Below are 13248 nucleotides of genomic sequence, written 5' to 3'. Positions count from 1 at the left end.
GTCTGTACTTAGATTTCCAGAAGGCATTTGATGAGCTACAACATCAAAGGTTATTGCGAAAAATAAAAGCTCGTGGTATAGGGGATAACATATAGGCATGGATAGAAGATTGACTAGCTAACAGGAAACAGAGAGTAAGCATAAATGGGTCATTTTCTCGTCGGCAAAATATAACAAGTGGTGTGCTACAGGGATCTGTGCTGGGGCCTCAACTTTTTACAATTTATATAAATGACTTGGAAGAAGGGACCGAAGGTATGATTGCTAGGTTTGCTGATGACACAAAGGTAGTAAAGTAAATTGTGAAGAGGACATAAGGAGGCTACAAAGGGATATAGATAGGTTAAGTGAGTGGGCAAAGATCTGGCAAATGGAGTATAATGCGGGAAAATGTGAAATTGTCCGTTTTGGCAGGAAGAATAAAAAAGAAGCATATTATCTAAATGGTGAGAGACTGCATAGCTCTGAGATTCAGAGGGATCTGGGTGTCCTAGTGCATGATTCGCAAAAGGTTAATATGCAAGTACAGGAAGTAATTAAGAATGTTATTGTTTATTGCAAGGGGAATTGAATGCAAAAGTAGGGAGGTTATGCTTCAGCTATACAGGGAATTGGTGAGACCAATCTGGAGTAGTGTGTACAGTACTAGTGTCCTTATTTAAGGAAGGATGTACCTGCGTTGGAGGCAGTACAGAGAAGGTTGACTGGACTAATACCTGGAATGGGCGGGCTATTTTACGAGGAAAGATTGGACAGGCTAGGCTTGTATCTGCTGGAGTTTAGAAGAGTAAGAGGTGACTTGATTGAAACATATAAGATCCTGAGGGGTCTTAACAGGGTTGATGTTTCCTTTTGTGGGCGAATCTCAGATTAGGTGTCACTGTTTAAAAATAAGGGGTCGCCCATTTAAGACAGAGATGAGGACAAATTTTTTTCTCAGATTGTTATGGGTCTTTGGAACTCTCTTTCTCAAAAGGCAGTGGAAGCAGAGTCATTAAATATTTTTAAGGCAGAGGTAGATTCTTGATAAGCAAGGGGGGGCAAGGGTATTGGGGGTAGACAGGAATTTTATTTATTCGTTTGTGGGATGTGGGCGTCTCTGGCTAGGACAGCATTTTTTGCCCATCCCTAATTGTGCTTAAGAAGGATGTGGTGAGCTACTGCCTTAAACTGCTGCAGTCCATGTGGGGTAGGTACACCCACAGTGCTGTTAGGAAAGGAGTTTTGGGATTTTGTCCCAGCAACAGTGAAAGAACGGCGATATAGTTCCTAGTCAGGGAGGTGTGTGGCTTGGAGGGGAACTTGCAGGTGGTGGTGTTCCCATGCAACTGCTGCCCTGTCCTTCTAGGTGGTCGAGGTCGCGGGTTTGGGAGGTGCTGGCTAAGGAGCCTTGGTGAGCTGCTGCAGTGCATCTTCTGGATGGGACACACTGCTGCCACTGTGGGTCAGTAGTGAAGGGAGTGAATGTTTGTGCATGGGGTGACAGTCAAGCGAGCTGCTGTGTCATGGATAGTGTCGAACTTCTTGAGTATTGTTGGAGCTGTACCCATCCAGGCAAGTGGAGAGTATTCCATCACACTCCTGACTTTTGCCTTGTAGATGATGGACAGGCTTTGGGGAGTCAGGAGGTGAGTTACTCGCCACAGGGTTCCTAGCCTCTGACCTGCTTTTGTAGCCACGGTATTTATATGGCTACTCCAGTTCAGTTTCTGGTCAATGATAACCTCCAGGATGTTGATAGTGGGGGATTCAATGATCGTAATGCCAACAAATGTTATGGGGAGATGGTTAGATTCTCTCTTGCTGGAGATGGTCATTGCCTGGCACCTGTGTGACGCGAATGTTACTTGCCACTTAGCAGCCCAAGCCTGGATATTGTCCAGGTCTTGCTGCATTTCTACACGGACTGCTTCAGTATCTGAGGAGTCGCAAATGGTGCTGAACATTATGCAATCATCAGTGAACATCCCCACTTCTGACCTTATGATTGAAGGAAGGTCATTGATGAAGCAGCTGAAGATGGTTGGGCCTATGACCTGACCCTGAGGAACTCCTGCAGTGATGTCCTGGAGCTAATATGATTGGCCTCCAACAACCACAACCATCTTCCTTTGTGCTAGGTATGACTCCAACCAGTGGAGAGTTTTCCCCCTGATTCCCATTGACTCCAGTTTTGCTAGGGCTCCTTGATGCCATACTCAGTCAAATGCTGCCTTGATGTCAAGGGCAGTCACTCTCACCTCACCTCCTGGAGTTTAGCTCTTTTGTGCATGTTTGAACCAAGGCTGAAATGCGGTCAGGAGCTGAGTGACCCTGGTGGAATCCAAACTGAGCGTCACTGAGCAGGTTATTACTGAGTAAGTTCCGCTTGATAGCACTGTCGGCCACACCTTCCATCACTTTACTGATGATTGAGAGTAGACTGAAAGACGGTAATTGACCGGGTTGGATTTGTCCTGCTTTTTGTGCACAGGACATAGCTGGGCAATTTTCCACATTGCCGGGCAGATGCCAGTGTTGTCGCTGTACTGGAACAGCTTGGCTTGAGGCGCGGCTAGTTCTGGAGCACAGGTTCTCAGTCCTATTGCCGGAAAATTGTCGGGGCGATAGCCTTTGCAGTATCCAGTGCCTTCAGTCGTTTCTTGAAATTCATGTTTAGTGAATCAAATTGGCTTAAGACTGGCATTTGTGATGCTGGGGACCTCGGGAGGAGGCCAAGATGGGCCATCCACACGGCACTTCTGGCTGAAGATTGTTGCAAATGCTTCAGCCTCATCTTTTGCACTGATGTGCTGGGCTCCCCCATCATTGAGGAATGTGGAGTTGAGGTTACAATCAGATCAGCCGAGGGGCCGAGTGAGCAATTCCTGTTCCTAATTTGTATGGTTGTATGACCTTCCCCTCCAGCATAAGGTCAGAAGTGGGGATGTTCACTGATGATTGCACAGTGTTCAATACCATTCGCAACTGCTCAGATACTGAAGCAGTCCGTGCCCGCATGCAGCAAGACCTGGACAACATTCAGGCTTGGGCTGATAAGTGGCAATTAACATTCGTGCCACACAAGTGCCAGGTAATGGCCATCTCCAACAAGAGAGAATAATCTCCTCTTGACAGTCAATGGCATTACCATCGCTGAATCCATTGACCAGAAACATAACTGGACCAGCCATATAATGCTGCCCTTGCCAGTGACACTCAAATCACACAGATGAACAAAAATATATATACACTGTGGCTACAAGAGCAGGTCAAAGGCTGGGAATTCTGCAGTGAGTAACTAACCTCCTGACTCTAGACTTGCCTGTATGAATGCAGCTCCAACTACACTCGAAGTTTGACACCATCCAGATAAAGCAACCCACATGATCGGTACCCCATTCACCACCTCAAACATTTATTATCTCCACCACCGACGCACAGTGGCAGCGGTATATATCACCTACCAGATGCACTGCAGCAACTCACCAAGGCTCAATTAAACAGCAACTTCCAAACCTGTGACCTCCACCACCTAGAAGAATAAGGGCAGCAAATGGATGGGAACACCACCATCTGCAGTTTCCCCTCCAAGTCAAACCATCCTGACTTGGAACTATATCGCATTCCTTCACTGTTGCTGGGTCAAAATCCTGGAACTCCCTCCCTAACAGCACTGTGGAAGTACCCGCACCAGATGGACTGCAGCGGTTCAAGGGCAATTAGAGATGGACAATGAATGCCAGCCTTCCCAGCAACGCTCACGTCTCGAGAACGAATAATTTATATTTAAAAAAAAAATGAGCAGAGGATACAAGCTCGGATGTAAAGTTAGAGGGGGTGGCAAAGATGGGTTGGAGCTATGCCATAGGTGCAGTTAAGCATTTTCAAATAAAATGTTTGGGGAGTGGTAGCGAATGAAGGTTAGCAAGGATGGGACTTAGGAAGCAACAGAATGGAGGCAATGGATTTCTACAGGAGTTAGAGTTTGCATAAAGTGGCATCAAGCAGGAAGAGTGTGAGCAAAAGCAAACCTGGGTTTGGGGGGGTGGTGGTGGGGGGGTGGTGATGGAGGTGGGGGCACAAAGGCACAATTGCGTTTTGAGCAGCAAAGAAATGAGGTAGGGATTGAGGCGGTATTGTACCGGTGGCACTTTCAGTCTCATGAATTGACTACAAAATAGAGTTTGAAGTTCAGATTGGCTGAAAAGTTATGCGCCCTGTCGGGTTCAGTGTGAGAAAGCTGCCGGGTTGGGGAATGGATTTGAAGACTGGGTTATGTGGTTTCTGGGATGAACCAAACAGATGGCTTTGATCTTGCCATTGATTTTAAGGAGATTCAGGCTCATCCATTGCTTGCTGAGACAGGTAGTAATAGTGACAATCGTGGGATTGGGGCTCATTTGAAGAAGTAAAGTTACGTGTTGTCACTGTACTTATGGACGCTGACTGAATGCTTTCTTGTATCTTGGAATTTTTTGCTGTCTGTGGGACTTTATGTATAAATGAAGTTTGGTGCACCTATTGAGACCTACCTTATTCGAGTTTGAAAGTGGAAGAACCGTGCATAATGTTATGCTCGTTTAAGCTGCCTGAAATACTGTGTTTTAAAAAGGCACTTTGTATAATATTACATAAAAATGACAACAGTGAAATGGGCCATTTGGCCCAATCATTGATGAGCATGGTTAACAGAAGCGGTCCCAGAACAAAACCCTGTGGGACACACCAATCCATTTCCAATCACTGAGAAATTGGCCATAACACAAACATTCTTTCCTCTCTCCTAATCAGTTTTAACCAAATTTGCTGCCGTTCCTGTATTTCCATACTCATTAGTTTTCCCCAGTAGTCTCCAGTGTGGTGCACTGTCAAAGGCTTTCTGAAAGTTCATGCACCCCCATCTACTGTGTTTCATTCATTAACTTCAATCTATTGCTTCCTCAAAGAATTGCATCTGGTTCGTCAAGGGTAATCATCTTCTCTGAGGTCCACCATGGCTGCTTCTAATTCATTTCTCTTCATCAAGATAATCATTTCATGTTTTATTAAAAATTACAGAATTTTTCCTACCACTGATGTTTAACTAGCCTGTAATTACCTGGTTTAGCTCTTCAATGTAATCTACGAAAGTAAGTTACAAAATTTTCTGTGCACAGAACCATTTGATAAAATTGACACACTCCTGGAGATCCCTGTACTAGCTTCTGATAGTGTAATCTACTCAAAGCAAATCTGATAAAATTGGAGAGAAGGTTTTGATTCATATGTAGCAGCGGTCAAATAGATAAAAACAGTTATTGAGATGCTCGATCTGAGTTGTGCACTTAAGAGAGACGAGAAACGACAAACCTCAAAATAATCTTTTCAAGATGCTAGCTGACAAACATTGTACACGCAGCATTATCTGTTTTTGTTTCAGATTTACAGGATTTATTTTCTTTAAATATGTATCGTGACCACTTTCTCAGAGGTAGCGATTCGGTTTAATAGGGTCTTAATATGATGGAAAGAGATGTAACAATTTGTATATTTAATGATGACCCTCGCAGGAATGTATGTAAATCCAATGCAGTGGGAGAGTCAAGCAGAAAAATCTGAAAACATTGTTGAAGTCAATCAAGCTTTGTTCATTCGTCAATTTAGCAGTTTTTGTAATCAGCATGCTCACTAGAATATTACTTTTACAGTACAATTCATCATCAATGATGATAAATGAAATTGTCTGAGTTACATTTCCTGTGTCAGTAAAAATCAAAACACTGACCTGCATAGTTTGAGAATGTGTGCCATATGTGAGTATTGTATGTTCCATGTCATATATCCAGGTAATTTTTCCTTAATTAAAGCTTGGCACAGTTTTGTACAGGATGCAAGGGCACAGTTTGAGAAACTATCAGGCATGCATAAAACCATGGAGGAGGATTTTGAAGATCTTGGACAATACTTCGTCTTTGACACCAAGAAAATATCTGTTGAGGAGTTCTTTGGTGATCTTAGTAACTTCAAGAGTATGTTTTCGGTAAGTGCTTAATTAAGTGGAAATGTAGCAACATGATAGTGGCATAGACACTCGTGATTTGGTGCAGGGTGTCATCTTTACAATCTGTCCCAACTTGGTGGATGCCACCTTCAGCCTGAACTCTTTTCATCCAGACAGGTGTGCAAAGAGGCAAAGGACACTTGATCTTTCCCATTTTGCTTCAATGACAGCAGATTCCCAATGTAAGTTAGGCTTGTAGCAGAAAAGTCATTTCCAGTTTCCCTTCATAGAACAGAATACCGCACAGAAGGAAGCCATTCTGCTCATGGTGCCAGTGATCCAATTAATTCCACTCTCCTGCTCTTTGCCTATAGCCCTGTAATTTTTTTCCCGTTCAAATATTTATCCATTTCTCTTTGAAATGTTCCTATTGAATGTGCTTCTGCCACCATTTTAGGTAATGCATTCCAGATCGTTGTGTTAATAAAAGGTTTCCTCACATCACCTCTGGTTCTTTGCTAATCATCTTAAATCTCTGCTCCTCTGGTTATGAACCCATCAGCCACTGGGAACAGTTTCTCTTTATTTATTCTATCTAAACTCTGCATGATTTTGAACACCACAATTAAATCTCCTCTGCTCTAAGCAGAACAACCCCAACTTCTCCAAACTCTCCACACAACTGAAGTCCTTCATCCCTGATACCATTCTACTAAATCACTTCAACCTCTCCCAGCCCTTGACATCCTTCCTAAAGTGTGGTGCCCGGAACACACTACTCCAGCTGAGGCCTAACCAGTGATTTGTAAAGGTTGAGAATACCTTCCTTGCTTTTGTACTCCCTTTGTTAATGGACAAAGTGATTGAAGGGGTCATCGAGAGTGCTATCAAGCAGCACTTGGTCAGCAATAACCTGCTCACTGACACTCAGTTTGGAGTCCGCCAGGGCCGCTCAGCTCCTGACCTCATTACAGCCTTGGTCCAATCATGGGCTAAAGAGCTGAACTCCACAGGTGAGGTGGGATTGCTCTTGATATCAAGGCAGCATTTGACCGAGTATGGCATCAAGGAGCTCTAGCAAAACTGGAGTCAATGCAAATCGGGAGAAAACTTTCCGCTGGTTGGAGTTATATGTAGCACAAAGGAAGATGATTGTGGTTGTTGGAGGTCAATCATCTGAGTCCCAGGACATCACTGCAGGAGTTCCTCAGGGTCATGTCCTAGGCCCTACCATCTTCAGCTGCTTCATCAGTGACCTTCCCTCAATCATAAGCCAGAGGTCGAGATGTTCGCTGATGATTGTGCAATGTTCAGCACCATTCACGACTCCTCAGATACTGAAGCAGCCCATGTCCATATGCAGAAAGATCTGGACAGTAACCAGGCTTGGGCTGATAAGTGACCAGAAACATTCACAACATACAAATGCCAGGCAATGACCATCTTCCCTTGATATTCAATGTCTTTGTCACTGCTGAATCCCCCATTATCAACATCCTGGGGGTTATCATTGACCAGAAATTGAACTGGGCCAACCACATAAATACTGTGGCTACAAGAGCAAGTCAGAGACTGGGAATTCTGCGATGAGTAACTCACCTTCTGTCTCTCCAAAGCTTGTCCACCACCTACAAGGCACAAGTCAGAAGTGTGATGGAATACTCTCCACTTGCTTGGATGGGTGCAGCTCCAACAACACTCAAGAAGCTCAACACCATTCAGGACAAAGCAGTCCACTTGATTGGCACCCCATCCACCACCTTCAACATTCACTCCCTCCACCTCTGACACATAGTGGCAGCAGTCTGTACAATCTACAAAATGCACTGTAGTAACTTACCAAGGCTCCTTCAACAGCACCTTCCAAACACGCAACCTCTTCCAACTAGAAGGACAAGGGCAGCAGATGCATGGGAACACCACCACCTGCAAGTTACCCTCCAAGTCACACGCCATCTTGACTTGGAACTATATCACCATTCCTTCACTGTCACTGGGTCAAAATCCTGCAACTCCCTTCCTAACAGCATTGCTGGTATACCTACACCCTAAAGACTCCAATGGTTCACGAAGGCAGCTCACCACCACCTTCTCAAGGGCAATTAGGGATGGGCAATAAATGCTGTCCTAGCCAGCGACACCCACATCCCATCAATGAATTTTTAAAAAGTAAAAAAAATAATGTAATGTCAAGGGTCCTGTAAGCTTTCATGGTTTGAAATTCTTAGGTATGCAGCAGAGACTTCCTTTGGTCCACATGTGACATCCAGGACCAAGCTGGGAGGTGAATTTGTGACGAAAAAAAGAAATGATAGGCCAGAGCCCTTCCTCCTTCCAATCACTGAATGCTCTGAAAGGGAGCCTGCTTCATGAGGGCATGCTACTTTGACAAGCATTTCACACGAGGAACTGGATTTTTGGTTTACCATGAGTAACTTTGATGCGCAGCACTGATGCTAAGTGGCTTGCACATTGAGATGTCCTGTTGGAGGCATATTTCCTTTGTCTCGTCTGGTGTTGAAGTTCTAAGATTGAGCCAACTCCAGCTGGAAGGCAGCATCAGGAGGCTGGGCATGAGAACACATGCCTCATATATTCACAGCTCAGTGCTCACCACAATTGGGTTGCTCTGGATAAGTAGCTTCTACTGAAGCCCTACACCTCCAATGGGTGGAAGAGCTATTTGATGAAACCACCTGGTGTGTGTCCATGCTTTAGTCAGAAGATAGTGGAAATCCACTTGCTCATTTCATGGTGAATTTATTGTTCACCATGTTTTTAGTTGAAAATTGATTGGTACTTGCTCTCCACTAGTTTTTGCAACTCTTGGGTAGAGAGAAACAGGATAAGTAAATGGGGCATCTGGAGGCAAGATGGCTTCAGAATGGCACTTTTGGTGGAAGCTCACAGTCAAGTCAGCCTTCTGGCAGACTCAGTAAACTGGCAAGTGGGTAGTAGTCCAGGGCACTCTTGATTGACAAGTCGCTCACCAGCAAAACATGGAGACTGTTACTTCTCTGTTTCAGATCTTGATAACCTTATGCAAATATAATGGTAGGGCAGTCTTGGCTGGACAAGCAACAGGAATCTTACCACTGCTCTGTTAATCTCCAGCACTACCCTGTACATCGATGGAGGTCTCTAACCATTGGCTTTGGTAGCCTGTGCTGTCTGGGCTTAAATAAATTGCATTTGCCCCTAAACAAGTGCACTCCATTTCTAGATAATGCTACTTAAGTGCATTTCTCAATAGCTTGGTTTGGAAATTCCAGGCATTTCAGACTCTGAATGCAAAACAAAACCCTTCAAGAATGGAGTGAATACTTTCTGTTCAAGGTACTCCCCTAAAGACTGAAAAATTACAATTAAAATATATTTTGTCTTTTTTTTTTAAAAAAAAGCTTCAATCTTGCAGTCCCAATGGAGATCTGCCATTTCAGTTCTCCTCCTCTTCAGAGGCACTCGGGTTCTGCTGCTTATTAGAATCTATCTGCTTCCCACAGCAGCCTCAGCCATCTTCAGGCAGCTCTGGGTCATCTCCCAAGCTGGAGTGAAGTTGTAACTCTCATAAGCACGAGTAGGGTCTTGCTTGTAGCCCATCTGGTGGCCCATGAGCGTAAGGCACCTCCTGATGCAGTATTATGCCAGTATAGACCAGATAATGCTTTCCCAGTATCTTACCCAGTTCGTCATTTTTAATGTGTGAACATAGCAGTGAGGCTGTTCAAATGCGAGTTCCTCCCAATAGAGCTTATGATATTCTTTCAATGTCTGGCAGTAAACACTGAATCGTGATAAGGAATGAGACATCTGATTCCCTCAGAAGGGCTGAAGCCACTTCTAACATCCTAACTGTTGATGACTGAGATCAGCTAATTCACTGTAAACCAGGAATTAAACCTAGGATCCTCTGGTTCAGACCATGCAATGTATTTATCCAGGCGAGCTCTTAAGATTGGAAATTTACGAAATGCAAAATTATAGTAAACCTGTAACTGTTGTGGCACTGTCGACTCATATGAACTAGGAGCAGAAGTAGGTCATTTGGCCCCTCTAGCCTGCTCTGCCATTCAATAAGATTGTGGCTGATCTGTTTGTGTCTCAAATTCCACACTCCCATCTACCCATGATAACCTTTGATTCCCTTGCCTAACAAGAACCTATCTAGCTCTGCCTTAAAAATATTCAATAACCCTGCCTCCACCATCTTCTGAGGCAGAGTGTTCCAAAGTCTCCCAACCCTCAGAGAAAAAAATTTCTCCTCATCTCTGTCCTAAAAGGGCGACATCTAATTTTAAAACAGTGCCCCCTTGTTCTGGGCTCACTCACAGAGGAAACATCCTTTCCACATCCACCTTGTCAAGACTGTTCAGGATCTTGTTAACTTCAATCAAGTCTCCCCTCACTCTTCTAAACTCCAGTAAAAACAAGCCCAGTCTGTCCAACCTTTCCTCATAAGACAACCCGCTCATTCCAGGTATCAATCGAGTAAACCTCCTCTGAACCGCCTCCAACGCATTTACATCCTTCCTTAAATAACGAGACCAAAACTGCACGCAGTATTCGAGATGTGGTCTCACCAATGCCCTGTATAACTGAAGCATAACATTGTTACTTTTATTTTCAATTCCTCTCATAATAAAGGATAGCATTCCATTGGCCGCCTTTATTACTTGCTGTAACTGCATACTAACTTTTTGTGACTCATGCACTAGAACACCTAGATCCCTCTGCATCTCGGACTCCTAGACCACTGAGCCCCCAGTAGCTTAAATAATTCACTGATATTTGAATCTGGGACTTTGTGGTTCGTGTGATGTACTCACAGCGCTATCTCAGTGGTAGCACTCTTGTATCTGAGTCAGAAGGTTGTGGGTTCAAGTACAACTCAGAGACTTGAACACAAAATCCAGGCTGACGCTACAGTGCTGTGCTGAAAGAGTGTTGTACTACTGGAGATGCAGTCTTTGCGTTGAGACATTTGACTGACACTCCGTGTGCCCTCTCAGGTGAACATAAAAGATTCCATGGCACTATTTTGAAGAACAGCCGTAGAGTTCTGATCGATGTGCTGGCCAGTATTTATCCCTCAACCAATATCACTAAAACATCTGGCCAGTCACCTTCCTATTTACAGTACCTTGTGTGCACGTGTCTGCCGCGTTTCCTACGTCACAACAGAGACTACACTTTCGAAGTACTTCATTGATTGTAATGCATTTTGGGATGTCCTGAGACCGTGAAAGGTGCTTTAGAAATGCAAGTCATTCTTTCTTCTAAGTGCTCTCGTATCTTCCTCAGCAATCGGTGGCGGAGAACAAGAAACGGAAAGAAGCTGAAGAGAAGATAAAAAGAGCCAAACTTGCCAAAGAGAAAGCAGAGAAGGAGAGACTGGAAAGACAGAAGAAGAAGGATTCAATCATCGACATGAATGCAGGTAGGAAATTTATACATGTTTTTCTTTCCTGTAGATTTTTGTTGCAATCAAATTTCAGTTCTAGACAGTGTTATTGCCAAGTCACCAAAATTAGCAACTTACATTTATATAGCATTTTTAATATAGTAAAATGTCCCAAGGTGCTTCACAAGAGCCTTACGAGACACTGAGCCACAGAAGGAGATATCAGGACAGGTGGCCAAAACCTTGGGTCATTGAGGTAGGTTTTAAGAAGCATCTTAAAGGAAAAGCAAGAGAAAGGTATTTAGGACCCAGGCAGCTGAAGGCAAGGCTGCCAATGATGAAGCAATTAAAATCAGGGCTGCACAAGAGGCCAGAATTGGTGGAGTGCAGATCTTTCGGAGTGTTGTAGGGCTGGATAAGGTTACAAAGATGGGAGAGATGAGACCATGGAGGGATTTGAAGAAAGAGGATGAGAATATTAAAATAGAAGCAGTGCTGGACTGGAAACCAATGTAGGTCATCGAGAACAGGGGTAATTGGTTAGCATAGAGGCAGCAAAGTTTTGGATAAGTTTATGTTAATAGAGGGTAGAATATGGGAGGACAGCTAAGAGCCTGGAAATAGTCAAGTGTAGAGATAACAAAGATATTTAAAATCAAATTATATAAAATAGAGATGCAGGGCCAAGTGATGTGCTGTACCTGCATGATGTGGGAGCTGGTGGACCCCATTGTGGTTCCTGGTGAACACATCTGTAGCAAATGTTGACTGTTCGAGGAACTCCGGCTCAGAGTTGATGAGCTGGAGTCTGAACTTCGGACACTGCGACACATCAGGGAGGGGGAGAGTTACCTGGACGCTGTGTTTCAGGAGGCAGTCACGCCCGTTAGATGAACTACCTTGAATTTGGCCAGTGGTCAGGGACAGGAGGCTGTGACTATGAGTGAGGCAGGTAGAGGGATCCAGGAGGTAGTGCTGCAGGAGCCTCAGCCATTGTCCTTGTCCAACAGGTTTGAGATTCTTGCTCCCTGTGTGGACAAGAGCAGAGACTGTAGGGAGGATGAGCAAACTGACCACAGCACCGTGGTACTGGGAGACATTCAGGTGGGGGGAGAAAAGAGTAGTCATAATCGGGGATAGTATAGTTAGGGGCATTGACACTGTTCTCTGTGGCCAGGATCGAGAGTCCCGAAGGCTCTGTTGCCTACCTGGTGCCAGCGTTCGGGATATCTCATCTGGGCTACATAGGAACTATAAGTGGGAGGGGAAAGATCCAGTTGTCGTGGTCCACGTAGGTACCAACGATATAGGTAGAACGAGGTTAGAGGTTCTGCTGAGGGAATATGAGCAGCTAGGGGCTAAATTAAAAAGCAGAGCCAAAAAGGTGGTAATCTCTGGATTACTACCTGCCACGAGCAAATTGGCAAAGGATCAATAAGATTAAAGAGGTAAATGCGTGGCTCAAAGATCGGTGTGGGAGAAATGGGTTCGAATTCATGGGACATTGGCACCAGTACTGGGGAAGGAGGGAGCTGTTCCGATGGGACGGGCTCCACCTGAAACATGCTGGGACCAGAGTCCTGGCGAATTGTATAACTAGGGCTGTAGATAGGGCTTTAAACTAAATAGTGGGGGGGGAGGGTTCAGTTGCATGGAAAAACAGGAAGTTTAAAGGCGAAGGTAGGAGTGCAGGTTAGTGGTGAGGCTGATTGTTACCAAACTGCAAGAAGTATACTGATTAAACCAGAAGAGAGAAATAATAAACAGGCGAATAAAGCATCAGTGCTGAGGGACAGGTTAGGAGGAAGAGCCCAAATAAGAGTTCTATATACAAATGCACGGAGTGTAAGGAATTAACTAGATGAGCTGCAGGCGCAAATTCAAA

The 13248-nt window shown here is 44.4% G+C and overlaps 1 protein-coding gene across 1 annotated transcript in view; it reads left to right on the top strand.

Moving 5' to 3' along the window:
- Positions 1 to 13248, top strand: part of LOC137376080 (protein diaphanous homolog 1-like) — a 443374-nt gene that overhangs the window by 370185 nt on the left and 59941 nt on the right. Inside the window, exons 25-26 of the mRNA XM_068044098.1 lie at positions 5838 to 6001; positions 11264 to 11399. Coding sequence (XP_067900199.1) covers positions 5838 to 6001; positions 11264 to 11399 — 300 coding nt within the window. The remainder of the gene's footprint in view (positions 1 to 5837; positions 6002 to 11263; positions 11400 to 13248) is intronic.

The sequence above is a fragment of the Heterodontus francisci genome, chromosome 12, assembly GCF_036365525.1.
Source record: "Heterodontus francisci isolate sHetFra1 chromosome 12, sHetFra1.hap1, whole genome shotgun sequence".
Lineage (NCBI taxonomy): Eukaryota > Metazoa > Chordata > Chondrichthyes > Heterodontiformes > Heterodontidae > Heterodontus > Heterodontus francisci.
The sequence above is the reverse complement of the archived record's forward strand: the minus strand, read 5'-3'. Positions and strand labels throughout refer to the sequence as shown.